Source organism: Lonchura striata, chromosome 4A (genome assembly GCF_050655825.1).
Source record: "Lonchura striata isolate lonStrDom1 chromosome 4A, ASM5065582v1, whole genome shotgun sequence".
NCBI lineage: Eukaryota > Metazoa > Chordata > Aves > Passeriformes > Estrildidae > Lonchura > Lonchura striata.
Genome location: NC_140742.1, coordinates 18,835,844 through 18,862,912, shown reverse-complemented (window position 1 = coordinate 18,862,912; position 27,069 = coordinate 18,835,844). Strand labels below are relative to the sequence as shown.

Below are 27,069 nucleotides of genomic sequence, written 5' to 3'. Positions count from 1 at the left end.
CCTAACACCCAGCCTAAAGACCAACCAGAAGGTTAATAATGCTGTTATAATTTTGCTATATTGTAAGCTACCTTGTCAGGCCTGATCTTTGTCTTTCTTTAGAAGTATTTCTGCTGATGCTGAAAACGTAAGTGTCCAGAATTCAAAATCCTCATAGCACTGACAGCTGGGTGTTCATAATGGTGCTGATAACAATGTGTTACTGGCTGTACTGAAGAACAAGTGTCTGAGTATTTGATGGGTCAAAAGCATAAATGTCAGTTTTGTTTTCCCGTTGTCCATGTTGCTGTTTGCAAAGAGGTATCTGTAATGTTGTGCCATGTCTTTGCTGCAGGAACACCACCCTCTCTGGACTAGTGAATGGGGTGGCTGAACTGGTTCACTTTGTGGGATGGATCTCTACTGTTGGACTGCGTTTGGAAAACAATTCCACGCTCTTGCTCTACTTCACTCTGGATTTCTATGAGACTGTGTGTATCCCAATCATTTTGTCTTTATTTTCAAGTGCACCTAAGGCTGTTCGCATTTTTAAGCTAGAGCATAAAAAATATCTTCCTCATTGTAGTTTACATAATTTTGTGATTAAGTGCCAGAATATTCCACATACTTGGTAGATCTGCAGGTGGAAGCTGCTGTTGTTGCATCCACAGGCAGAGGTAAATATGCTGCTAAAAAGTGGCTGCTCTTAATTCAGAGGTGAACTGAGGAAGGAGAAGTACAGTAGGCCATAACCTGCTTTTTAAATGCTGACTTAAAGAAAAGAACAGTGATCAGTTAAATTTCAAACAACATATCTTGGGTTTTTTCCTTAAATGTTTGCTTAAAAATGTGGGGTTTTATTTCTAGTTTGTGCTGTAGACAAACTAAACAGCATTGAATAGCCTTAAGTGTTCTCCAGCTTCCTCATGTCCTCTCTGTAGTTGTGCTTATTGTGAACTCCAGCCATGCTGTAGCAACAGCTGCTGAAATTCAGGTTGGGAATAGCTGAAAAAAAATTATAGTCCTGGGATCTATTTGTAACTGAATTATCCATTAAAAATGCACAAAACCAATGGGTAACAGCACTTGTGTAAGACACCCTGGCCTTTCCTTTTGGATGGATCTAGCTGGAATTCAGTGTTGTGCCCTGTTGCTCTTAACTCCTTGGGAGTTTGTAATAATCATTACTTTGGCAGTAATAATCAGCCTGGATGTGCTTCATTCCTGCAGGTGTGTGACATGTACCTGAAGTACAATCTGCCTTTGCTGATAATGCTTCCTGCTGGGGTTTTCTACCCAGCACTGCTCAGCATGGATTCTGTCAACTTGAATCAGCTCTGCTACATTATGTACAGGTACTACAACAGGTGTAGGCTGCAGGGACTTCTTGTCTTCTCTTTCAGTCTTTTGGAAATGAAATTACTTTGTTGTAAAAACCTGGGATCTGCTTCTTGCTGTTCAAGGTAAAAATTCCACTTGTGTCCAGCTTTCATATTAAAGGATTTTATAGCTGTAGTTCCTACTTTTTTTTTTCTCAGTCTGTTATCCAAGATAGCATGATTCTGACCTTTCCTGGTATTATTTCCATATCTTTCATATGTGAAGGAAGTAGTTCCCCTGTTGTTTCGAGGGAAGTAAAGTCAGCCAGCTGGAATTAATCTCACTCATGTTCTTTGGCTACTACACTTGAGCTTTTCTATACAAATTCTGCCATGTGCTGAGTAGGAAGCACTTCCTCCACTTCCAAACTCCAGGAATTTGGGACTGCCTTGTGGTGCTGGCAAGGCCAAAGACAGCACTTTTTGTTGCTCTGCAGGATCCACCACCGAGGCTGCGCTTCTTGGTCTTGTTAGTTCCAGTGGCTGCATCTGAGGAGAAGAGTGGCCAATAGCTGACAGCTGGTGCAGGGCTCTCTATGTGGCTTTTTCTCTAAGGAATCTGCAGGGTAATTAACATGACAGGAAGGTCTCTAGGAAATAAGAAGAGCTAGCGCTTATTATATAGAACAACTGTCAAGTTGCATTACTTCCAGTAGCTTCTGTTTCTTTGCTTAGTGAATGAAAATCTCCCTTCTTAAAAACACACTGCATTTCTCTGCTGATTTAAAGGTGGGATGTCAGTTCCTGTGTGCTGCATTTATAAAGGTGACTGTCCCAGGCAAACTGGTCATGTGTGACTCATTTAAGAGAATAATATTATTAGATATGTCCCTACTCTGCTACGTGATTAAGTCCCTTTGAATTCTTTCTCGTGTCTCTTTCACCACTGAAGTTTGATCTTTCTCATGGCAGAAATAAGTTTTCTTGATACATTCCTTCAACTTTTTTCAACACTGGCATGTAGGAAAGATTTATAGGCCCCTAACTTTTTTTTCAGGTATCGAACCAACTTAGTGGCTGCAAAAGAAAATGAGCTGTGTAAAAAGGTATTGTGGACACATCTGTTACATGCTGGAATGGACTTTAGCAAGGAACTGGGTGGAGTGGAGGGGAGGTGTACTAATGGCCATCTTTTAAGGACTGGAGGGAGCAGCTGCTTTGAGGATGTTATTTATTGATTTTTCTTTTTCCCCCCTCAGCAAATGCTGCAGTTCAAGTTCAGTGACCAGACATACAAAGTGTACAACCAGTACATAATAGCTATGGTGGGCTGTCTGTGGACATCCAGTGCATTCCAGAAGGATATTCATCCTCAAGGTCTTCGTATGGATGATGAACTGTTGAGTAAAACTGCAGTGAAGGAATTAAAAAACAGCTTTAACATTGTCTATCACCCAGCCATGATGGGCTACTCTATTCAATTCCTGCAGCAGGTAATGGTGTAGGCCAAGATTTAGATCTTTAATGGTACCAGATGTTCTGTCTTGACTGTTTGTGTAGAGAAGTGTCTCTGTGTCCTGGCTGACTGGTACAGGCATCTGAGCTTTCAAAAGTTGCTGTGACATTGTGTTTGTTAGATTAATGGCACAATTTGAAGAGTCTTTGTGTGGTATGACAGCAGGTGAATGTATGAATGTTGCAGTTTTGGATGTGAATTTGTACTCGTAAAAATTTTGAGATAGGACTAAAATAATTAATGAAATAAATGACACTTCAGTGAAACCTTACCAAGGGTGCATAAAATAGGCAGTGTGATCTAAATATTTAAACTCTAGAAAGTCAAGAAATGCATGGTTAAATTATATAGAGTTGTTCATTCTAGAATTTCTTAGTGCTTTCTAGCTCTTGTGGTAGCTTTTTTTGGCTTACTAAAATAGAAATACAAGTAGCTGCTTCAAGTACAGAGGTAAGAGAACATGGAGCTGTCTTGCATTGTCTGGTGTAAGTTCTGCCAGGTGCTCTCTTGAACTGTGGGTGCCCTCATGTGTTCAGTCCAGCTGCTGAGCAGTGGAGAAAGCTGTTGTTGTTCCAATATGTGTGCTGCTCCAAGAAACCAGGTTTTGTAGGCTAAGGGCTGCACAAAGATGCCAGTTTGTTGTGAGAAAAGCTGTCAGGCTGGAGGCAAGTGTAGGTGTGACTCCTGGAATGCAGCAAGGGGCACCTGAGAAGTTGAAGCAAAGAATTCTGGTTAAGAACACTTGACAAATTTGCCTTTGTTATGTGTTTGGTGTCATGAATCAAGCTAGCTTGTGTCTTACTGCTGATTAAACTTGGATTTTGTCTTTGCTCAAGGAAGTTATTCTGGTTTTATTAGACCAAGGAAAGAAGTTGTATATGCCTCATCTTTTATCAACATAATTTTTCTTGTGAGGCTTCCTAGATTCATGGAATATCCCTGCAGTAGAAGGGACCCACAAAAATCATGAAGTCCAACTCCTGAGGACAGCCTAAGAATCCCACTCTGTGCCTGGGAGTGTTTTCCAGACACTTCTTGCATTCTGTCTGGCTCGGTGCTGTCACCACTTTCCTGGGGAGCCTGTTCCAGTGCCCATTCACCTTTGGTGGGAAGAACATTTTCCTGATATGCAACCTAAACTTTCCCTGACACAGGTTCCTAATTCATCTTTGTAAGTTTTGTGCATTAAAAAAAAAACCCAAACTACAAACTGACAACCATAACAAAAACCCAAAACCCATCCAACCTCAAAATCCCTTAAAAAACCCCAAAACCTTCTGATGGGCAATTGCGTTCTCTTCCTACTGTAGAACGAGGAGGAATTTTGCTTAGCAGCTATGGCAAATGTGTTTTAAGGCAGGAGGAAATGATGTTGAGCTGCAGGAATATGTTTTCCTCAGCAGTGCTGAGCACTAGAGGGCACTGCTCTGCAGCACTGGGGGAACACAAGCATTGATCTCTGTGTCCGTTCTGTTCTCTTGCTCTTTCTCATTCTTGTGGAATTCTAATGTTCAGCAAGGCAAACTTTTACACCCTTGTAGAGACAATGGTAAAGATACCTGTGAATATTCCCTGTTGCTATCCTGTAATGCTGCAGCACAGGGCAAGAGGGTCCAGATGTTTCTTTGCCACTTGTGCACAGGGTATGATGCTGGAAGGCACCTCTGAAGCAAAGTCTCAGAATTTCTTTGCATGCCTGCGCTTCCTGATTTAGGAGGGGACTTAGCAGAGACCCAGCAGCCCTGGACATACTTTTTATCTGACTTGTTATTGTTTTATTCTCTTAAGCTTTGTCCTGATGATACCACCTTCAACTTCAGATTAATTAAGGTAAGGTTTTTTGTTTTAGTAAATAAAGCAGGAAATTTTCAGCAGCTGTGTTGAAGAGGATGAGGTTATAATATTCACCAAACTCACAAATGCTTTAGAAAATTTTTGGAAGGGGAAAAATTCCAGCTGTAGGCTTTAGTTCAGTCTCTTAACAGGGCCAAACAAGAGGACATCCACACCTGAGAAGTTAAGTATCTGTGGCTAGTGATTTGAAGTTTTGTTTCCTTCATGAGTCGGTGCAGTGTCAGGACAGGGCTGTTTATTGCTCTCTGCAGGCTCCAGAAAAATTTACATTCTTGATACACTTAAAGTTAATTGATAATACAAATTCTGCTTCATATTCTATTTAAGGCAGATGTGTAGCTTTGTTACAGCTTTGAACAGGAGTCCTCTGAGCAAATACAGTGGCAATTGGTTTCCTTTCCTATGCCACAGTGTACTTCAAACCTGATCTGGAGCAATCACCACTAGTGGTGGAAGAAAGGCTTTGATAGCCATGTTCATTTAGTTCTTGACATATTCCCTGTTGTTCCAGTAGACTTTTCTTTTTCTAGAAGTGGGATTTATAAAAAATTTCAGTATTAAAGAAAGATCATTATTCAGTCTGAGTATTGTGTACTTGTGGGCATTTGGGAACAGCAGGTGACCTTGTACACCTGTGGGTATTTACAAATGTCATCCAAGTTGTGGATGTTGTCCCACAGGAAAGGTAAAGCTTTGTTCTGCACATCTGACTCTTCTTTCTGGTTTACAGGGGAAGAAGTGGAACTGGTATCTGGAATATCTCTATACCCAAGGTTTGAAGGGGCTGAAGGTATTTATTGAGAGCAGCATCAGTCGGGTTTCCCAGGACTCCTGGAGCAAAGCAGGGAATGTAGAAGCATGACCCTGGGGCTCACTGGAATTCTTGTGTCATCGGGAGCAAACTTGCAGACTCTAAAGGACTGTGTCACTAATTCTTCCCTTCTCAGAGGAGAGAAACAGAGCAATTAATCTTGCCTGCACTTTTGTACTGTCTTTTCTCATATGAAAGTGAAGACACAGATGTTGAGGCTGCCTTGGTTCACTAACACTGAACCCCCTCTTGTCACTGCTAAACGTCTCTGGTCTGAAGTTGGTGAGCTGTTATGTGACATCCACATCATTCACCCTAGTGTTTCTCTGTTGGAGTATTTGTTTTGATTGAGAAACAAACATTTTCCATCCCAAAACTGCAGTGAGCAGTGGTGCTTCATTTATAAGTAATGTTGACCACTGACCTGCTTTGCCTTCCTCAGCAGCAGGTAATGAGAAACAACTTAATCAGCCTTTCTGGGGCGCTGTGCATGTCTTGGATTGGAGCAATGTGAGGTTCCCAATTCCCTGTTGTACTCTGTATGACTTTTAACAGGCTGATCAAGCTGACCTGCCTGAAATTAATTTTGAGGCTTTTGGAACAGTGTTTTTGCTAACTTTGGTAATAATGATCTGGTACAGCTGGAAAGTTTGGTGTTCTATTGATTTATTGGTGTGAGCACTTGCACAGTGTCGCCAGCAACTTACCATTTTCTATATTGATAAGTGCAAATGTAACTTTCCTTTGGTGTTTTTAGCTTGGTAGGTGTTGTATATTATTTGTGTACATATGTATAATTTATATTCTGTAAAATATTTCTAATGTGTAATTTTTTAAAAAACTCTTACGAAATGTATCTTCTGTCATTTCATTTTAAGTCTGAGGAGAAGCTGAGAGAAGCTGAACTGAGGTTTCTAAAATCTGAATTAACTTTATTTTTCTGCCATAAAACAAGATTGTAACCACTTGAGAGTTGAGTTAGATGATAGTGAATTTCGCATTGTGAATCTGTGCTTTGATTCAGTGAAGGAATTGGTCTTGAGAGTGACTCTGGAGCCACTTGAGATGTTTGCTTTCTTCATCCCCTCAAAATCAGACTGGTTGAGTACCACAGTTCTCAGCTCAAGTACATCTGGTTAATGTCTTAAAGTATTGCCCTTCCCTTTCATCTGTGTTATCCTAAGTAGTGTAAGTGCTACTTGCTAATTTTTGTCAAGAGAAACAGATCTTGAAAACCCTGATTATATTTGTTCAACAGGAGAAAGTCCATGTATTAAAAATTCCTCCAAGTGGATATGTTTCAAGATGTGGCCCTAACATATAACCAGTATTATTTTTCTGTAAAGCTACCTTCAAAAAGGTGTTGGAAATGTTATTTCCACTTATGCTGGAAAGGCTGTGTACATCTCAAAGGAGCAGTAACCAGGAAGACAAGGCTTCCTGTTGGCTGGGTACTGTTTGAAGTTTGTAGAAGATACATTCCTGTCAGACTGGGGGTGCTGCCAGAGGCTTCATTTAACCTGTGAAAGATGCCTAGGTTCTTAAGAATGTGTGTGAATGTATTTAAAGCAGCTTATAGCAGCATCCTTTAGGATATACTGAATGTTTTACAGTTACTGGTCCCTGAGATCATTTTTCCTTTGGGGTTGGTGTTTGGTTGAGGAAACACAGAATTATGTTATTGAAGACTCGCAGCATCATAGGTCTTTATTATACCCTGTGTTGTGAAAGTATTTAAGCAGAATGCACAGTTTTGACTTTGAAGTACATGGGCTGGGCACTTAGAAGTGCAGAACTACAGCAACAGGATAGATAACTTGATTTTCATGTCAAGTTGTTTTTTTATGTTTGTTTGGTTTGTTTTTGGTTTTTTTTTTGTCGGGGGGTTTAATTTTGTGTTTGTGTGGGATTTTTTCTATTTCTTGTTGTTTTGTGGTAGTGGTTTGGTTTTTTTTCTTGTTGGACAAGATGTCTGTTTAAAATCTATCCCATGCAGCAAAAATGTAATGTGCCTGGTATTATTTGGCACCAGAGATTACTTTTAGCCTCTTTATGCTGTGGTAACTCTTGTCTTTTTTGACATTTGGCTATTTTTCTTCTTTCTTCCCTCTAACTATATGAGTAGCATTGCACTTGAATGTAAAGAATGGCCCTTTTAGGGAGGAATGTACCTTTTTTATTTTCTTTTTTCCCCTGCTTGCTCTTTGCATTTGAATCATCACAGCAAATTTTGCAGACCATTTTCTGTTAAAAGCATGTGCTCAAAACTTGGCTGACCACAGCTGCTCCGAGGACTAAAATGGACATAGTCAAGACCCATCCATTTCCTGGTAAGTGATAAATGAGTGATTTACCTTTCATGCCTGTTTCTGCCCATTGTAAGGTAGGTGGACATGATGAAATTGTAGCAGAAACAACAGTGCTGGGGTGTTATTTATCATGAGGTTTCTGCAGGCTTTTGATTTAGGAGTTTTGTAATATAAGGAGGCCATGACAGTGGCCATTTCAGTTTAACTGCATCCTCTAGCATTGCTAGTAGCTTTTTATCTGATTTCAAAAAGTGAGGCCTCTCCCTTTGGAAAAATCTGAGTGGGTATTAAATAGGGTTTCAAAGTACTGGGCCAGAACCCTGTCTGGGATAAGCAGCCACAGTTCCACTGATTCATAATGGATCTGTGTTGAGTTGTACCAGCTGAACATCTGGTCCCCAGTTCACACAACCAAAGCCATTAACCCCTCCCTGTCAAATACAGTGAGCATTATGCACCTGAAAATCCAAATGCCTTGGGCTAGAGTTAATCTGAATTCTTCTTCTGAAGACAAGCTTGCTTTGTGTTTCTGTTAATAATTTTTATTTTGTGGTGGGAGACTCATTTGTGCATCTTTATGCATTAGTGTCTACTGCCCTTTCAGAGAGAGCTTGCTCTGAAAGAGTTAATGATTTCAACCTGTTTTCAGCTGGAATGAAGAAACTGGTTCCTCTGTATCCCTGCTTTCTATTCTTTTTTTGGCCTACTTCCCTCTGCTTGCGTTTTGCATTCCTAATGCCATGAATAAATCAGGACCCAAGGATTTGGAAGGTGGTACAGCTTTAACCACTCAGGAAATGGAATCTGTGAGGCTCCTACTGCAGCTCTAACAACTGCCAATATGGGTGCTCCTGAACTCTTCTAATAACATTTAACTGCCACCAAAATAAAATTCCCTTTGCCTTTTTTGATACAATGCTTGAGATTTTTGTGCCTCTACCCAGTGTCTCCTCATTTGGTTACCTTTATCTTTTAGGCAAAGCTCAGTTGTAATGCCTCTAGGACAGGGTAATCACCTGGTTGCCGTGACAGAATGGCTTATCACAAATCTGTGCACAGTGGAGACAGGAGCAAGGGAAACTGTGGGACCTGACCTGGCAGAGGGTTCATTTTCTCAATAGAATCACAGCACAGTGAAACTCCTGCCTGGCTGTTGTCCTAGATCTTCTGGTAACTTGTCATTAATAATACACGCTGCGCTGATTTGTAGCTCCATGGCTCCTGAGAGAGTGTGTGAGGGGGCTTTTTATGTGCTCTTCAGTCAAAGGATGCATCTAGTCTGCATGAAAAATAACTGATTGGTAAAAAGATGGCTCTGGATGTTGAATATCTTGAAAGAACAAAGTCTTCAAGTATTTTCTTCCAGGAAAATGACTTACGTTCACCAATGGGTTTCCCTTATTATGGCTATGCTTTTTAAAATGGAGGCAACAATTATGGTCTTATGAAGGTTGGATGCCACCAAACCTTGCTTTTTGACTAAGAATGCCTTTTAGGTCTTTAACATTTGGTGATGTGGTTCTGGGCACAGGATTCCTGAGAGAACTGTATGTAGCTGTTAGACTGTAGCTGTTAGAGCTGTCCAGGTAATTATAGTTGGCAAGGGAGGTGCTGAAGTACATAAATAACATCCTGCAAGGTGTGTGTGTACCTTGTGAGGATGCCTCTCTGCCTCTCAGCTTCCTGTCTCGTAGGAGTAAAAAGTCTGCATAACAGAGGGTGAGATTTTTTTTTTTTTAATAAAGGCTTTAATTGCCAGGCTCACTCTTGCACAAATATAGAAACCAAAACAGTTGATTAAAAAAAAAAAAACAAAAAACCGAAAAACAACAACAACAACAACAACAACAACAACAACAAAAAAAAAAAACAAAAAAAAAAAACCCAAAAAACAAACACAAAAACAAAAACCAAGCTGCAGGTACCTACACAGGCTCTAAATATCATTTTAACCTTGACAGTGTTTAGAAATCTGTAGGCTGAGGCGTGATCCCATTCTGCAGTTTTTAATGAGTGAACATGCATCAGGCAAGCTGTGGTACCTGCCAGAAACGTGACACAGGATGGGCTGTTCCCAGCACAGCCTCAGTCATGGGATATTTCAGTCACTGTAATGTAGCTGAGCTCCTGAGCTTCAGGCACTGGGTTTAGGCTGCAAATTGCAACAGATACCTTGAAAAATTTTACTGTCCAAATCCTTTGGGCTCTTCCTTTCAAGAATTCAGGGATAAGCTTCTGCTGTGAAGCTTATTTAACATGTTAAGCTTATCTTATTTAATATAACATATATTTTTATGTGCAGCTGTATTGCTGTGCAGCCTGACTTGCTCTGTTCCAGTATCTGTGCTGCCAGTGTGATCTCTGCAGGAAGAGGCTGTTCTCTGCAGGTTCCTCCCAGCCCTCTCTCTCAAGTCTCTGGGCCTGTAACATCCCCATCATAGTTTGTTGTGCACGGATCACTAAGCAGTTTCCTTTCTCTTAGGGCACCTCTGTTCTGTGTCCAAGTGAATCTTCAGCAGCTCCTGTGTGATTGCTTTCCTGCTCCTTTGAGGGCCCAGTAAATAAGGAGGGGGATGGAAAGCACATTGTAAACATGCTGACAGAAAAGAACAAAACAGCCCCTCAAATCTGCCTTGTCTGCCTTACCCTCTTTTCCTGCATGCTTTTGCTTTCTTTTCTACCATTTTCTCCTTTTTTTCTTTTTCCATCTCCTCCCCCAAATTCTTTGACATTTTTTTGATACCCACTCCTCTTTCTTTTGGCACTTACTACTCTGAAAATATTTCCTTCCTCCCTTATAGTCTCTATTTCTCATTTGGAGGGATTGTTTCAGGGCCTGTGTGGGAACAAATTAAAAGGGGGATTAATTCTGTTTCTGGCTGCATGGCTTGCATCAGTTCTCTGCCCATTCTTCTCTCCCACCCCAGGTACTATGTGTTTAGAAAGTACCCTGCTGTTTCTCTGAATGCTTTCAGCAGGGTAGAATCTGCTCTGGGAAGGTTTTTGTGCTTATTGATGCTAGCAAAAGAAGTACAGTTATTTTATATCTGTTATTTAAGCAAAGCAAGGAAAAAAGCTCTTCCCCCCCCCTCCCCCCCCAAGATGTTACAATATCCAGTTAACTAAATTATTTTCTTAGGGCCCTAATTATAGTTTTGTTCCCCTTTGTTAAAGGGAGGCTCTTTGTGCTCTGCTCCCAGCCTGCTGGCCTGTCTAATGTGCTGGAATTGATGGGCAGGTCTGACCCTTTGTGCAAGACCTGTTCCTCTGGCTTCCCTTCCCAGGTAGGAACAGCACAACCACTGAGATCAATGATCCTGAAGCAAAACAGCTACAGCTGTTTGGTTGTGAGCAGCTGTGAGAGAGCACAGTGCTGTCTGGTCCTTTAATTAGGAGGAGACTCAGGTGAGGGAGCCCTGTGTCTCAGGAAAACAGGGATTTGCAGGCTCTTGGCAAGAAATTGGATTTCTTCAAGCCATAAGGGACCTTGTCCTGGCTCACAAGCCTCTCACTAAACTCTTCTTCAGCAGATGGATCCACCAGGACTGTGGGTGTATGGCTCTAGGGAAAGTGCTCTTCTTGGTGTCTGCCTGTATTCTTTTAACAAGGATAAGTCTACATTCTGTTCCTGGCTAAAGCATCTTTCTCTAAAACACTTTAATTGGGATAAATGGATAAATTTGAGCTTTATTCTGAATGGGAAAGAATGTACCAAAGTTTCCAAAGGATGGTAACAATAACTTCTCTTCTGTACTAGATAGAAGAACTTTCTTTTTCAGGAGATGTGATGTTTCAAAGGAGCACATTTTGGGAACCAATTCCCTGTGACAAGGACTGTTTTAGAAGATTAAGTTAATTAGTGGGAACTTGTGGGAAGAAAAACATAAAAGTAATAGCCTTCAGTTATATTGAACCCTGAAGTTTTCATTGAAAATATGAATGCCAGAATTTTAGGTGATGTTTTTATTTGGATATTAATGCAAGAATAATTAGTGTTATGGATATTCCAGCTTACAAGTGATTAATAATAATGGATTTTTATATGAAGAATGTAATACAGAATTAGGCTGAAAGCAAACACAGCCCTTATTTCTAGCTGTTTATTTCGAGCTGTTAAAACTTTCAAACTAAAAATACTGTCTCTGTGTGCATCTCTGTATGTCAATTTAATGTTCAAGCCTTATAAAACTTGTCCCAATTTTTACCTATTGTATGATTGTAGACTGTATTTACCACTGTGCATATTGAGATATCCCTATTGGGAGGATGGACACTGCTAGTTTTCCTAACAAGGTACATATTTGCTGTTTCATAAAGCAGAAAATGTCTGAAATGTTTCATTAGGGAAATTCATAAAGTACCAATATATCTTCTGGAAGCTCAGCTCTTGGAGCTCCTTGGGAGATTTTTTTGGCTTAAGTTCTCTTCAGAACTCAAAGTACACCAAATTTAGCCTCTCATCTCAGAAACCTTCCCATACACTTAAAAAAGTTGTAGTGCTTATGTGAAAACTGTGATTATGACACATCTGAGTTGGTCTCCCTCTTTCCCCTTGAGTTCTGAATTCCTCCTCTCCTTGCCCTAATTATATCCTTAAAACAGAAAGTATTGGAGGACTTGGGAAGATGTTCCCAGCCATGGAAGCAACTCTCCCAGCAGAGCTTCTAGTTTGCCTCATAATTTAAACTAAACTGACACAAGAGATTTTTCCCTACTGCATTTAAACAATCAATAATTTAGGATGCTTATAGAGGAAAGCACCTTGTTTTTGTGGTTCATGCTGTCTGTTCATATCTCTGTGCTGTTGTCTGTCTTGTGTGCCTGTGTAAATTGGCTTAATATGTTTGTCCATGTTGTCATGTCCCTTACAGCTGCTGCTGGTGACAGACACATGCTGCCATCGGATTTGGTCACGTCTCTGGAGAATGGTGTCTTTGGCCTGGACAGCCCTTCCAGATTCTGCTGGTTTCCCCCCCTCACTCTCCTTATTTAACCCAAGATTTCTTATTTGTGTGCATGCACAAAAATAGCCCAGCAGAGTCTCTGCTCATTTTTGTCTTCTCATCCATATCTGGGTTTTTGGTCTAAATACAGTTTTCCAGGAGGGATTTTATTGCATCAGTACAGCTGTTGTGGAAGCAGGAGCTATTGAAGCTTTTAAGAGCAGAAGGTGTGGAGTGAATAAGTATTCTTGGCTTGGTACTCCAAGTATTCAGTGTTGCTCCTTTTGGAACCAATGATAAGGAGGTTGCTATTTAAAAATCTCCTTTCAGTGTAGTTACAGGAGTTTTCTGTGCCTCGCTCTGCTCTGCTCCTGACTCCTGATGCACCCATCTAGGATGAAGGGAGAACTTCCTTAGGGTCAGCCATCCACCTGCTGCAGGTTCTAGCTGCTACTATCACAGGGAGCTCACTGGGTTCTTGAGGGCTCTCAAACATATTTTGCACATGATCAACTCTATTTTGAGTTTTAAACCTTCTCCATGTTTAAATTGACCTAGAAAAGGTCTGTTTGCATCCCTGTGGTGTGGGATTAAAGTTTTGTTCTGTAAGGTGCCCAAAGTGGCTGAAAGGTGGTTGAGGGCTCCCCACCCTGCTGGGCACAGCCCTGGGGTGGGCTGGGCACTGTCCCTCTGCAGCACCATCTCCTGACTGTTGCCCTTAAACCCACAGGAAGCCCTATGATGCTGCAGAGACTTTGCCAGTTATTTCCAATGCTGGCTTGACCAGGAGTAGTTTTTCAGGAATATAGTGGTGTTGTGAAGCTCTTACATTGCTGGGCCCGAGTGAACCTGCATTTTGGAATACACCCGAGATGGGGAATAAATGTATAGAAATGGGAAATATTTCCAAACAGCACTGATATTTCTGGATAACATAACTGTGAGCAGAAAAATAACCTATTTAGTCTGTCAACTCTGGGGTAAAAAGGGCTAAGACTCATTAAAGATTGTTCTGACAAGGACCAGGAAGATTGTATTTTCTGACTTTTAATTTTCCCATGGAGAGGCTGAGACAGTCTAGAACAGCTTAAAACAGAGCTGGGATTACATTTGAGTCCTCTTTCTCACCAAGTAATTTAATTCTGTTTCTTTTTGTGTTGTATGAAAATAAATAACATCACTGTTGTATATCAAATAACATCACTGTTTGAGCAGTTTCAAATCCTGGTGTGGAATGACCTGAAGAACTGTAAACTTGTCTATGGACCAAAATCCCAACTCTATCTGCTTGTGTCCTCATCCAAGCTAGGAGCTCAAATCCTTCTGTTTCTTGTAAGCTAAGCTAAGATACTCTGACATTTAAAAGACCTCCCCAGCCTGGAGAATTGCCTCCTTATTTATTTTTATTTTTTAAGAAGAATAGGAAGCACATATGAAATTGAGTAATAAACCTATTTTAGCTTTGTTTTTTAAAACAGGCTGTTCTTAAATTATAAAATCTTGTGTCAGATACCCAAATCGTGGTTAAGGAAGGAGGCGAATGTGTCTGGCATTTTCCAGCACACGTGTGGCCATATCTAACCTAAAATGAGAGACGCGAGCCCCGAGAGGCGGTGGGAGATGTCGGCGAGCAGCGGGAAGCGTGTCTGAGCCCAGCAGCCCGTGTCAGGTCCCCAGAGGTCAGACCGCGGCGCTTTCTGTGTGTTTGTACATCTCCCCTCCTCCCTTTTCTTCCCCCCTTTCCATGAGTATTTTGTCTCCTCCTCCCGTGCGTGCCCATCTTTGCATCCCCACTCTTCTCCCTCCCCTCCTCCGGATCGATCGCCGGCCGAGCTCTCCGAGGGGCCGGGCACTTAGCGGGGAACGAGGACGAGCCCTCCGTGTTTCGCCGAGTCAAGGGTATCTCTTTGGAGCTCGGCGAGCTGCTGCTGGCGGGGATGTGATTGCATAGCAACGCAGCAGCCGGGGCGCTGGAGGAGAGCAGCGGTGCTGAGCCTCAGCATGCATCCCTGTCACAGGGGCTCCTCTGCTGATTCACACGCGCAGCCCCGCTGCCCCCGCGGCTCACACCTGGCGGACTCGGAAGGTAGGCCATGACAAAATTTGGTTCCCGCTCGGATCCTGCCTGGGTTGGGAAAGGGGAGGATTTGGACCGATGGCTTAAGCTGGGAAATGCGCTCTTTGGGGTGTGTGCGTGTGTGTGTCCCTCGGCAGCAGCGCTGCCCATGCATGTGCGGGTGAGGAAACTTGCGGAGAAGAAAAGAAGGGTGTCGGGGTGAGAGCAAGAGACGTGGCCAGGACCATTTCCACAAGGGAGAGGCTAGGGACCAGTCAGGGATGCGGATTCCCGAGGCAAACCACAGTCCCCAGCATCCCGGTTTCACCGGCTGTGATGCTTTGCACATTGAAGGCTTATTTACCCCGGCGGTGTTTCCGGCCGGGCTGCAGGGGCTGCTCCGGGCAGGGTGCGCGGTGGCCTTCTAGCATCTTCCTGGGAGGATCAGGCAGCAGGGCAAGGAGGCACCAAATATCCTCACGTAGTGAGCAAGGATCAGCCCGCAGTCCCAGGTCTGCCCTTTCCAGTCACTACCTTGCACTGTCCAGCCTTGCTCCTTTATGTGTCCGCCCTCCCCTCCCCCAGCTTCTCCCCAGCTCCTTTCACTGTCGTTCCTCCTCCCCTCTAAAGCGCTTGTATTGCCACCACTGACCTTCCCCTGGATGCAGACAGCCCTGACCGACTGCAGGATTGCCTGTTCCTACAGCACAGGACCTTTCTGCTCCCCAGGGCTCAGCACTTTGCCTCCCTCTCCCTGCCAGACAGGACAGCCTGGGTTGTGCTTTCTCAAGATCTAGTGCCACAGATTATTACAGGTGCCCAGTCCAGCTTGTTTCCTTCAGCCTTAGCTCCAGCACAGCATCACAGCTGTGGAGGTCCACTGGTGGAAGTGCCAGCATTGTATTTGTGATGGATCACAATGCTGAGATCACCCATGTGCAGTGACAGGGGTGTGGAACAATTACTCCCCTGCTCTTAAATGACACGCTTTCTCTGGAAGAAACCAATGTTATTTGTACTTTGAGTTTTAATGCTGGGGGAAAAAACCCAAAAAAACAAAAAGGCTAGTCAGTTTTTTGTCAGTTTGTTTTCCTTGTGCACTAATCCAAAGTCCTTCACACCTCTCCTGCTGCTGCTCACCTCTCTATCTTGGACCTGTGAGAGTTCTTGTTTGGTTATTCTCATTAATGGCCTTTCCTGCCTGATCACAGTGCCCTTGTTGAGGAAGCTGTGTGAGGTCCCAGCCACAAGGTTCAGCTGTGCTGGGAGGGTTTCCATTCTCCTGGCACTCACGTGTGGCTCGTGTGCCCGCCGTGGCTCTGGTGCCATCTCACACCCTCCCCTGCCAGCTCCCTGTGCTGAAGGCTTTCTCTGCTGCTGTGGGAGCTGTCCAGGCAGGCTTCTGGAGGCAGCAAGGATGTGGTGGCACTCTGGAAAGGAACTGGACCACGGTGTCATTTTGCAGCAGTGTCCAGGAATGCCTGAAGCGCTAGGAGGGGAAGTGTTGGGGTGTCGCTGTGATGTGATGCTGTGTTTAGGTCCTCTCTGTCAGCTGAAGGAGCTCAGATGAGATGAGGATCATGTTTCTGGATTAATACCTGAGACAGATCAATGCTGCTCTCTAAAACTGGCCAGAACTGTAACTGAATGGGGCTGCTCAGGTTGGGTGGCTCTTTGCAAGACTAAACAAAGTGAGACAGAGGAGGGATTAAATTAATGGGTTCAAACAAAAGTCCTGAGTTCTGGAGTCATACGGTGAATTTCTGAATATAATCATGTTTTGAGAAATACATTCAAGGCTTCCACCTCAGCCTGGATATCTATGATAAAAGCATAACAAAGGAATTATAAGTCTTGTGAAATAAGGCATCTTGACCAGAAAGAATTCAGTCTTCAAAAAACTGTCTTTTTCATAGGTGTATGAAGATGAAACCAGTCTTTTCAGAATTGAGCCAAAATAGCACCTTTACTGTTTCCCTTTGCATAAGAATAGTGTCACTCTGATACAACTTAAGTAGGGGTAGGAAATGTGACTCCATGGGGCACACAGTCTGGTCATAAAATTCATGGCCTCAGAAGGCCAGAGACCCTTGTGCTTTGGCAGGGAGTTGATTATAAAGATGACCTCGGGGGCAAGGCAGAGTATTCAGTTTAGAGAAGCAGGTGCCAGCTTTGCAGTGAGAGAGAAGCAAAGTGCCAAGGCAGTCAGGAGTCAGCAGTGTTACCTTGGCCATCAGAAGTGAGTGTGGGTGTGCTCTTCCCACTATTGTTGATCAGTTACACAGCATGAAAAATGGGTGATGTGCTTTTCACAATGCAGCAAAACTTGTTTGCTGCTTCCAGCAGCAGGCAAGGGAAGTTTTGGGTGTTTAGAGGAGAAAGGCAAATGCAAGGCTTGAGGTTTTTTGCTGGCTTAAATTGGCAGGTTTCAGGGCTGCAGAAGCCACATTTCTGAAGGAATGTCTTCAATTTTTATGCTTGGTGCAACCTTCTTTTGGTCATTAAGTGATTTCCTCCCTGTTCTGCTGTCCCTTTTGGGAGGTTGCTGCTTGCTCTCCTCCTGCCCCTTCTGTCTGTCAGGTCTAGCAGGCAGCAGTTTCTGTGTCCAGCACAGCAGGGCTGTGGGCTCACAGCTGGGTTCTCTGCCTGCTTGAGTCATTATTTCAGTATTTTAAGCTGCTAAGAGATGGGAAGAGTTTCTAGGAAAAATCAGCTTTAGAGGAAACAACTTAAAACCCAGCTGGGCGTCTGAAATGACATGCAAAAGAAATTTAGGTTTTTCAATCTTCCTTAAAAAAATCCCCTAAGTTATTTTTGAGCAAAGAGGAGGGTAGTCAGTTTTGCATGACCATGTTGTGGGCAAACACCCACACTCACCTGGTGAGGTGGGGACATCATCATTGCCACATTTCCTAGTACAAAGCCAACTGGTGAAATCTTTCCGCTTGAGACTGTGTGAGAGTGTATATTCTGTTGCTTAGGAAAATGGAGAGTGAGTGAGCCAGGGGGAAAGGATGCTTCTTCCTTATTAAGTCTTGTGGCACCTGTTTATCCATTGAATTAAAGCAACATTTTTGTTACAAGCTCAAATTCCAAGTGGCCATTTAAGAAAGGAGCTCATTAGATGTGAGAGTCCCCACTTCACCCACCCTCAGTGAGTAACACATCTTCTGTGCTGCTTGCTTGCTGCCAGATACAGCCAAGGTTTTATGTTACTTCTCATGGACAGGTGCTTCATTGAAGCACCCTTCATTTTAATTAATAAAGGGGACCTGGTTCTTTGGTGGAAGTGCAGTGTGAAGCCCAGTGGCAGCTTTGGCCTCAGATGATGGGGTTGGAAATGCTCCCACATGTGGAAGATTGTTGACAGTCCCCTTTCAGGTCACACAGGAGCACATAACAACCAAGAGGAGAATGTTGGGATGATTTTTAGTAGGAGTGTGTTTGGGTATCTATTCTGGGTTTGGAAAGAGATGGAGATGAAGGGCCTGAGCTCTGAGAGGGAATTGTGCTGTTTTTATGTTGGTCCCACTGGGAGAAAGGTTGCTTCTCTCTCACCAAACCTTGACCAGTGGGGTCTTGGGAAGTAGGCTGTTTGGCCTGAGAACTCAGGCTTAAATTATTTACTTACAAGTGCAGAAAATAATTTTTTGCTGAAACGGGATGTGTTGTTAAGCTGTTGAGGGAGTCCTGCTGTCTGCCAGCCTGGGAATGCTGCCTTTGTTAGCATCTACATGGGAGCTGAACTCTGAAATATCCACAAGCCTCCCACCTTTCCCCTTAAAGGACACTGAACATGCTGAGCTAAAATGTTATTACTTCTCTGTACTGTAAGTTAAACAACAACAAAGTCATTAACATTTCCAGCAGCAGGGAACATGTTTGTATTTCCACCCTCCTCATAGGATAAAGGCTGAGCTGAGCTGCCTTGCCTCAAGATGTTCCCATATTTTTTTCCTTATAGGCCAAGATCTAAAGTGGAAAGTTTCAGGGAAGAATGTTTTGGAGGAAATTAGGAATTTAAAGCATAAAGTGTGTGATTGAGAGACCTCTTGACCTATATGCTGTGTTTGCTGCTGTTATACATGGTAGAGAGCTGGAAATTCAATATCTGACATTACACTCTACTGCCTGTGACAGGTCTCTGATCTTGGGGGGTGCTTTTAGCCATGGAGGGTCAGCTGCAATGTGAATTCCCTTGATGTTTGGGAGAGTTTGTATATGGGTTTCTATCAGGAGGATTTTGAACAAATGCAGCAAAATTGGAGAATACTGTGCGCCATGTGCACTGGTGGTAAGCTGTCACTTTCTTTTTGGCTGGGATGGGGAAGAGGTGCTGCAGGAGCTGGGACAGCCTCTCCAGCCAGCCAGGGAGGCTGCTGCAGCAGGTCTGGAAAGCAGAGAGAGCACAGGGATCCCCGAGTGGTGCAGTGAGTTGTGTGACAAACTTGAAGCAGAGCTGGTTGGGCAAAGGCTATTCCAGCTGCCTTTGTCAGACTGCCTGGAAAGAAGGGTGTAGGACAGGCTCTCCAGTGCTGAATTTGTGACAGGTACAGCTCATGTAGGAAGGGAAAAAAGGCAATTATTTTGTTTTAATGCACTTTAATTCCCAAGCATTCAGCTGTTGAAAAGTAACATACAGATTTTTAGCTTTTTTCTTTCTCAACTAGAGGCTCATCAAGGTCTCAGCTGTGGTGGTGGCTTGGGTACTAATGTGTTTAGAAGGTCTAACACACACTGTGGAACATGCACTGCTTCATTTCTTAGGTGTACTGAGAGCAGAGGCAAGTGTTGAGTGCTTTTCATGGGCGAGGATGCAAAAGAGCACCAGGTAATGAGGTTCTGTCTGATGCTCCTGAGGACTGATCTGACCACCTTTGTGCCTGGAGTGGGACCTCCAGCAAAGACAGGTGACAGACACCAGTGGAAGAGGTTTCCCTCCTTGCTGTCTCCACTGGGTGAGTGCAGTGCCCCTGTCCCTGCTCCATGGTGACTCTACAACTGCTTCTTGCAGTGTCCACATGTGGAAATTCTCACCTGCTTCTGCTCACCTGAGCCTTAATGTTTGTTCTGCTTGCACAGAAATGTGCCCAGGGGACCAAGCTCACTTTGTATCTGTTTGAACAACCTGACCACGTTGTTCCCTGAGTCCTCCAAAGGAGAATTTCACAACTCCTTTAAAGTTAGAGGCTTGGAGTAAGCTGTGGGGATGATACTTTTTGTTGTCTGCACTTAAATCTAGTTTTCATTGTTGATGTTGAACCTTGGCTATAATGTGCTGGGTCTCCACACCAAGATAAAGCAGAGTGCAGAAGATGAATGGTGGTGTGGGAGAGGAAAAGTGGATCACAGGTTTGGCTCTTGACAGGCGTAGGCATCAGGCAATAGGAATTTAGCCAGGAAGCATCCACAAAATCTCTGCTCCACATGCTGCAGTGCCCAGCCCCAGAGCTGTATGGAAGCACTGAAGTAGGAGTGCCAGAACTGGAGCTGTTTTGTGTGCCTCAGCAGAGAGGCAGAGCAGCTCCAAGAGCATTTCTCCTTGCTTGGTTCCAGTAATAGCAGGGAATTTGGCAAGGGGTCATATGGAGCTGTTGGCTTGCCTGCAGACATGCCTCTCTGTCTGGTTGTCTCTCTCTCCTCCTGAATGTGCTCCTTTGTGCTGGCTACTGTGCAGCTCAGTCAGTTCCACATTATCTGAGTTCTCTACCTCTGAGCTTTGTCTTTGCTGTTGCAGAGTGGCAAAGGGCAGCTGAGCCACTGCCCTCCAACCTGCTCTGGTGTTTGTGGCAGCAAGGTGCTGCACAGGACATGACTGGGTAGTGCCCTTTGCTTGGCACTTGGCTTGTTCTGTGACTGCTGCCTTGGACAGGCTTTAGTTCCCTGGGCCATCTGTGTCCTGATGGGCTTTGTCATCCCTGGAGGAGGTCAAGGAGCCCAGCACCCCGGAGGTGCAGCCATGGCTGTCCTTATTTCCATGATGCTGGCAGGGGGCGGGGACACCCTCCCGGTCCTACACGAGGATACCTGCAGGACAAGGTTACCCACCCGTGTCTCAGAACTGCACCTGCCCCATGCACACACCTCTGTCACTCGGCAAAATACAGTCAGAGAGAGCTCATGACCTTGCCAGTACTGCCCCTGTTCTCAGTGCCATGGCAGGAGCTGTCAGGGGCCAGGCTGTGCTGGGAGGACTGAGCAGGGAGCCCCTGTGTGTGTGCTGTAGGAGGGCTGGCTGAACTCGTCTGGCCAGCACACATCACTTGTTACTGCCCTGTGCCACAGAAAAAGCCAGGCCTCGGGATGGCAACTACAGTGAGGCATCGCAGAACCTCAGTGGCAAAAGCCATGGATTTGCCAGTGCTGGGGAAGAGCTCAGTGGCATTCATCTGTTAGAGGCTTTGAGGAAAAATAGCTTTCCACACCCTGAGAATTGTATCTTGGCCATTCAGAGGAACAGAGCCCAAATGCACAAGCACTGGAGGAAAAGGAGGTGGTGTTACCTTCTGTCAGAAATTTTCTGTACCCTTGGGGTTGGGTGTGGTAAATTTGCACCAAGAGCCTGGAGGGCTTTGAAGACCCTGGAATTTGCAATTATTAATGTGGGTCTCATAATCCCCACATAATCCCCTGCCTGCATGGGGAAAGGAGCAGGGATCCACAGCCTGCAGTGTTCATTGGTGTTAATGGGCAGGAGAGGGAAAGGACGAGACCTTGGATTGTCAGCCTGCTGGAGAGCTCAGCACAAGCTGCTCTCCTGGAAAGAGAGGAATTATGGCTGTAAAAATCATTAAGAGATTAAAAAAAATCATAGGATAATCCCTTAATGTGTGTAATTGAGGGGAGAGAGGCAGTGAAGGCTCAGGCAGGGGAGTGGGGGCTGTGGAAGTGTCAGAGATGGGCAGTGTGCACAGGGCTGGGAGGATTTTTCCTCACCCGTCTGTGCAGTGTGGCTGCTGCCAGTGGGGATGTGCTGCCCTCTCCTCTCCTGCCCTGCCAGGGCCAAGCAGAAGGTTCCCCCAGCTGCCCAGCTGAGCTGGGTGTGAAGGAGCCAGCAGCCTTCTTCCATCAGCATCACTCATTGCCCTGAAAGCAGCCTCACATCCACGCAGGCATGAGCTCCGTCTGCTGGAGCAGGTGATCTTTACCTTCTAAATGTAGGAAAGCAGTCACCAAGTTTTCTCTGAGCTTTATTTCTCAGGGCTTCTGTAAAGCTGAGATGGTGCTGGCAATGGAATGAATCCCTCTTTTAGCTCATTTAGAGTCCAAACAACAAAACCCAGCAGCATTGTGACCAGAGGTCACATTTCAGATCTATGGAATAGTCAAGGGGCCACTACTAACTGGCTTTACAGCTCATGCAGTTAAAAAATGGGGATAAGGAAGGGACTTTTATAACCATAATGAGCAAAAACTCATAAAAAGCTAGCTCACAGTATGAGATACATGAAGCTGGGGTTCTAGGCAATTTGCCTTCTGAATATAAAAGGAAAAAATATGTTTGAAAATGTTGTCTGTTATGGAGATATGTCTGTTCTGTCTAAACATAAGTTGTTCTGGATTAAAAACCATACTAGTGTACCACCTGCTAGGAAGAAAGTGAATGTTATGTTAACCAAAACTAGAACAATGGCCATGCTAGTGAGATCCTCTCCCTTTAAACCATGGGCATCTTATACAGTTCAAGAAACCCAACCCTTTCTGAAAATGCAGTATAGTCTGTGGGACTTACTAACAGTGTATCAATACAGCAAATTGTGTAACTAGGTGTAAAAAAAGAGTTGGGTGTTTAGATGAAACAAGATTGTAACACTAGTGTGGCAAGGACATTTCTCTTCCTCTCAGGATTTTTCATAGAGGTGCACAGAGAGAGATGAAAGAGAAAACAATTTCTATTTCTGCTCCTTGTTTTTCCTATGTGGAATGTGCTTGTAGAATTGTTTACCTTGAGTGAGTTCTTGATTAGATTCCGGTGAGGATTGTTTGAGCCTGATGGCCAATCCAACCCACCTGGGGCTGGACTCTCAAGAGAGGGTCACAAGTTATGTTAAGATTAGAGATAGGGTGAGAAAAAATATGTAATTTTAGTATCCTCCTTTCATATAATACATTAATATATCTTAACATAGTTATAATAAAGAAATAATTCAAGCTTCTAAATTAAGTCAGACATCATCATTTCTTCCCATTAAGTTTGCCTGCATTTACAATACACTAGTAGAAGTACATGAAATTAAAGACTGCTTCCTGTTAGTCTCCAGCTCTCATGGAGGCAGCGCTCTGGCAGCTGAAGGGGTCAGCCCTGCGAGGAGGTGCAAGCTAACCCAGGGACTCTAATGCTGCTTTCCAGGTGCTCCATCCCCATGACCATCAGCTCAGATGCAGCCCCTGGTGATGCAGGAATGGCTCCATGTGCTCCCGCCATGTCCTGAGTGGCACATCCTGGAGCAGGCGCAGCCCAGCAGCCCTGCCCGCCCGCTGGCTCAGGTAAGAGCTGCCTCTGGGAGCCTTGCTGGCAGCAGCTTCGTGCAGGGGTTTCTGTGGGGCAAACCAGGCCCTCTGTTCCTGCTGGGGGAAGGCTGTCAGCTCCAGCCCCTCATCAGCTGCACTTCAGGAGAGCGTGTGCTCTCCTCTAGCGCTCCTGCTGCAAAGTGTTCCCCAAAGTAGGAGAAGAGAGAGGACCTGCAGAGCTGGACTTGGAAGCTCTTTCACAATAAAGAACTAGAGGCTACTGTTAACAGCTCTTCTGTGTTTGGTTTGGCTTATTTTTCCTGGAAACTTGGAAGAATGTCAACTTTTGGTGAAAATGCAGATTTTCTACTCTTCCTGGTTGCAGAGAAGAGCTCTGAAATAAGCCCCTGGTGGATGCTATAAGGCAGAGGAGGAATCTGACCTCTTACTAATCTAATTATCTTAAGGGATAGATCTCGGTCTCCTTCTTCCTTCCCCCAGGATCTCTGAGCCCCAGGCCAGGCTCCTCACCAGAGGGGATGGAAGGTCTCTAGGGTCCCCTGGGTAAATGGCAGAGCAGATTGAAGAACAGAAAGGTGTGCTGGCAACTGTCTGCAAAGCTGCTTGTACTCTGCACTGAGCTGTCAGGAGGTGCTTTAGCACTTCTGGCATGGGGAATTGCTGCCTGGGCTCTGCCAGGCTGTGGGTGCCTCTTTGCCTCTAGCTGTTGGTCCTGGGGTACTTCTCACCTGTCTGGACACTGATGGACAGTGCCAAAGGCTCCCTTGGGCACTGGCAGTGTTCTTCCCAGGACAAATGAGGTCCCAGCTCTGCCTTTTCCTTTTTTGTCATGTTTCAAGGATGAGAAGCAAGGGCTGAGCCTGAGGTTTCTCCCAACTGTCTGGGTTGTAGGGACAAAGCTCCCTGCTGTGGTTGGCCATCAGCCTGGACCCGTTTGCCTCAGAGAGCTGGGATCTGCAGGAGGAAGGCAGAGCTGTCTCTGGAGAGGCTCCAGCATGCAAGAATGAGGCAGGGGCCAGGCTTCTGGTGGCTGAGTCAGGTTTCTTGGCCCCAGGGTGACTGTTACAATGCTGCTGTGGGCCAGTGCACAGGTGGTTGATAAACAGCCCAGCAAATTAAGTGAGGAGGGAGAGGGATAGAACAAGATGAGCAGGAAAAAGCCTTCCTGATGTGCCTGAGCAGTCCAAGCCTCTGTGAGGGGATCAGAGCCCTGTGGGATTTGCTGGGAGAGAGGAGGGGAGTAGGAGCAGCAGTAGTGTTAATGACAGCTCCCCATTTGAAGGGGCTGCTGTTGCTGCCTAGGCAGCAGCCTCTGTCTCTTGTCCTTGCTACTCCTGAAAGCTCTTGGCAGGCTGCAGACAGCCCATCCTTAGCTGTGGCCTGGCTTCACTGAAGCCCCCTCCTCCAGTTTGGGAGCTGCCCTCCCATCTGTTGGACCCGAGAGGTGCTGAGGAGAGGAGCTGGCTGTGCTGGTCCCAGAGGGAGGGTCTGCACCCAGCAGATGTGCAAGCAGGGAAGGAGGGGAGGGCATGAGAGGGAGAGATATTAGGAGCTTTTCTTTCCCTCTCTGTAGGTGGAAGAGAGCATGATAAAAATTCTGGGCGTCAGGACTGTGGGGGACACAAGAAGCCAGCCCAGAGCTTTTTGGCAAAAATAAACTATTTGCACTTGGTCCAAGCCGGCACGAACATCTGCTGGTACCCAACACCATGCTGGGGCACGTGGGGGACAACAAGGGCATCTTTGACTTTTCTGGGATTAGATCTCAAGAACCTGTTTACCTTCTGGGTCACTGGGGCTTGATGGGATGATTTCCTGGCTAAATCCCTTCCCTGGCACACACCCCTGTCTGCTCTGTACGCGCTGGGGTATCGGAACCGCGGTCCGTGCTGCCCATCCCCGCACATGCCCTTGGCCCTGCCCTCACCTGCGGCCCTGCAGCGGCGCATCTCCGCCCGCCCGCCCCCGAGGGCAGCCGCGGGGCTAGGGCAGGTCGGAGGCTGCTGGAATGCCGCTGGACAAAGCCGGGATTGAGGCTGTGAGGCGCTGCCGCCCCCCTGCACATTCCTGGGGGGTCAGTGCAGCTCAGCCGGGCGGGAGCGGTGCGGCTCCTGCGGCCGGCTGTGCGCTGAGCGCTGCGAGATGCCCCTGCCACAGCCCGCGTGAGTGCTCTGCGGCCGGAAAAGCTTCTCCCGGGTGGACAGGGGGTGAGGGTCCGGCTGCCTCTGCCGGGATGCTGATGGGGTGCTCAGAGCTTGCAGGGGTTTTGTCCTAGGGAAGCAGGTGTTCAGCACCTGCTCTTTGCTTGGTCACTGCTACTTAGTACCTACGAGGCTTGAGAGCTGCAGGTGTGATGGGCTTTTAACTTATGAAATAAGGCTGGAAGGACTGGGTTGTCTGCAGAGCTGTGCTGCAGGTGCACCCAGGTAGAGCTGATCCTTTCCTTTGGTATTCCCTGGGATAGAGGGGAGGGCTGGAGCATTCCCTGGCAGTGCCCTGGGACTGGCCTACTTCTGTGCCATGAAGACTTGCACACGCAGAGTATAGGTGTTTCTGTGTGCAAGCAGCAGTTTTAGCTTCAGTGGATTCTTATTCTGTGGCCCCAAGAATCCTGTGAACTCTGTGGGTGATGGTTTTCTCTGTTTTCTTGGTGTTTCTGGAGTGGCAGGATGGGGAGGCAGAGCACAGCCTGTTGGATGTTTTTAGATGAATCAAACTTAGCACAAGTCTTGGCGATCATTTGATTTTTCTCTGAGAACTGGTGTGGAAGGGGGTATTTTTAGCTGAGCAGCCAAATTCCTTGTCTGGTTGTTTTCTCTTGCCTGTTGTTTCCCTCGGCTTGGCTGCATCGCTTCTCCAGACACCTCCACGAGCCCTTGGACAGCACAAGTGACAAGTATGTACACATACATTCCCCTTGCAAGAGCTGCTGCTTTTCCCCCAAGGCACCTGTCCTTATCTGGCCTGTTGTATGCTGTTTAGAAAGTACTAACACATTTAATTATGGTTGATTATGCACCTGGGGATAATTATCTCAAGCGAGCTCTAATATCAAAGCAGCATTCAATAGAAATGCTGCCATTTCTCCAACACAGGTCATTGATGTCTCACTTATGGGAAAGTGGCCATGTGTTTTGCTCAACAAACTGTGTTTTTTGGAGAGAAAATTCCCTCTCACTCACCAAGTCTTGTATGAGTGACTTCTGATCCTGTGTGTCGCTGTCACCAGCACGTGCAGCAGAGTACATTGTGATCAGAGGCACGATGCAGTGCTAAAGGCTCAGGAGAGGATTCCAACAAGGATTTGTTGTCCAGGGATCAGAACCCAATTTTTTCCAGCTGGATGTGCTTCCCTTGTGTGGCTGGGTTGGGATTTGCTGTCTTTTCTCCATGGCCTTTTGCAGCACCCTTCCCACGGCTGCTCCTTCTGGAGAGCTGCGGAGGAGAAGCAGCATCTGTGGAGGAGAAGTGGCTTCTCAGATATGCCATGCAGGCAGGAAATATCCTGGAGCCTCTGTAGAGGAGCAGGTGGCAAGTCCCAGGATTGGGAATGGCAAAAAGGATGTTGGCAGATCCCCTTGGTCCCTAGGAACAGCAGGATCAGCCTCCTCTCAAAGCACAGCAGCTCTGTATAACATGGGAAAAAGTCATCATTAGCCCTGCAGACACTGTGACACATAAGGACCAGCTCTGGCTTTACAGCTCTCAGCAAGATAAGCTCATTGCTGGATAACTGAAGAGAACAGGAGATGTGCAGTAAACCCTTCCTTTAACCTGTGCTCTGAGTGCTGCTGGAGATGGCACTGCATC

At 45.4% G+C, this 27,069-nt stretch overlaps 3 protein-coding genes across 15 annotated transcripts in view; 2 read left to right on the top strand and 1 right to left on the bottom strand.

Annotated features, from left to right (window-relative positions):
* Positions 1 to 6,331, top strand: part of CENPI (centromere protein I) — a 16,641-nt gene extending 10,310 nt beyond the window's left edge. For 8 of the 13 annotated variants that reach the window (XM_085570509.1, XM_085570510.1, XM_085570514.1 and 5 more), the window contains 6 exons: positions 335 to 470; positions 1,210 to 1,442; positions 2,356 to 2,404; positions 2,558 to 2,791; positions 4,603 to 4,644; positions 5,399 to 6,331. In XM_085570509.1, the coding sequence (XP_085426635.1) occupies positions 335 to 470; positions 1,210 to 1,442; positions 2,356 to 2,404; positions 2,558 to 2,791; positions 4,603 to 4,644; positions 5,399 to 5,530 (826 nt within the window). In that variant the 3' untranslated portion in view covers positions 5,531 to 6,331. The remainder of the gene's footprint in view (positions 1 to 334; positions 471 to 1,209; positions 1,443 to 2,355; positions 2,405 to 2,557; positions 2,792 to 4,602; positions 4,645 to 5,398) is intronic. The other 5 variants (XM_021534517.4, XM_077786596.2, XM_077786595.2 and 2 more) reach the window with 2 other exon arrangements.
* The window catches only part of LOC110472689 (uncharacterized), a 48,977-nt gene continuing 22,242 nt past the window's right edge, over positions 335 to 27,069 (bottom strand). Inside the window, exon 6 of the mRNA XM_085570519.1 lies at positions 335 to 26,886. The gene's annotated coding sequence lies outside the window, so the exon portion shown is untranslated. The remainder of the gene's footprint in view (positions 26,887 to 27,069) is intronic.
* DRP2 (dystrophin related protein 2) overlaps positions 23,138 to 27,069 on the top strand; it is a 21,408-nt gene continuing 17,476 nt past the window's right edge. Inside the window, exon 1 of the mRNA XM_021534502.4 lies at positions 23,138 to 23,274. Coding sequence (XP_021390177.3) covers positions 23,167 to 23,274 — 108 coding nt within the window. The 5' untranslated portion in view covers positions 23,138 to 23,166. The remainder of the gene's footprint in view (positions 23,275 to 27,069) is intronic.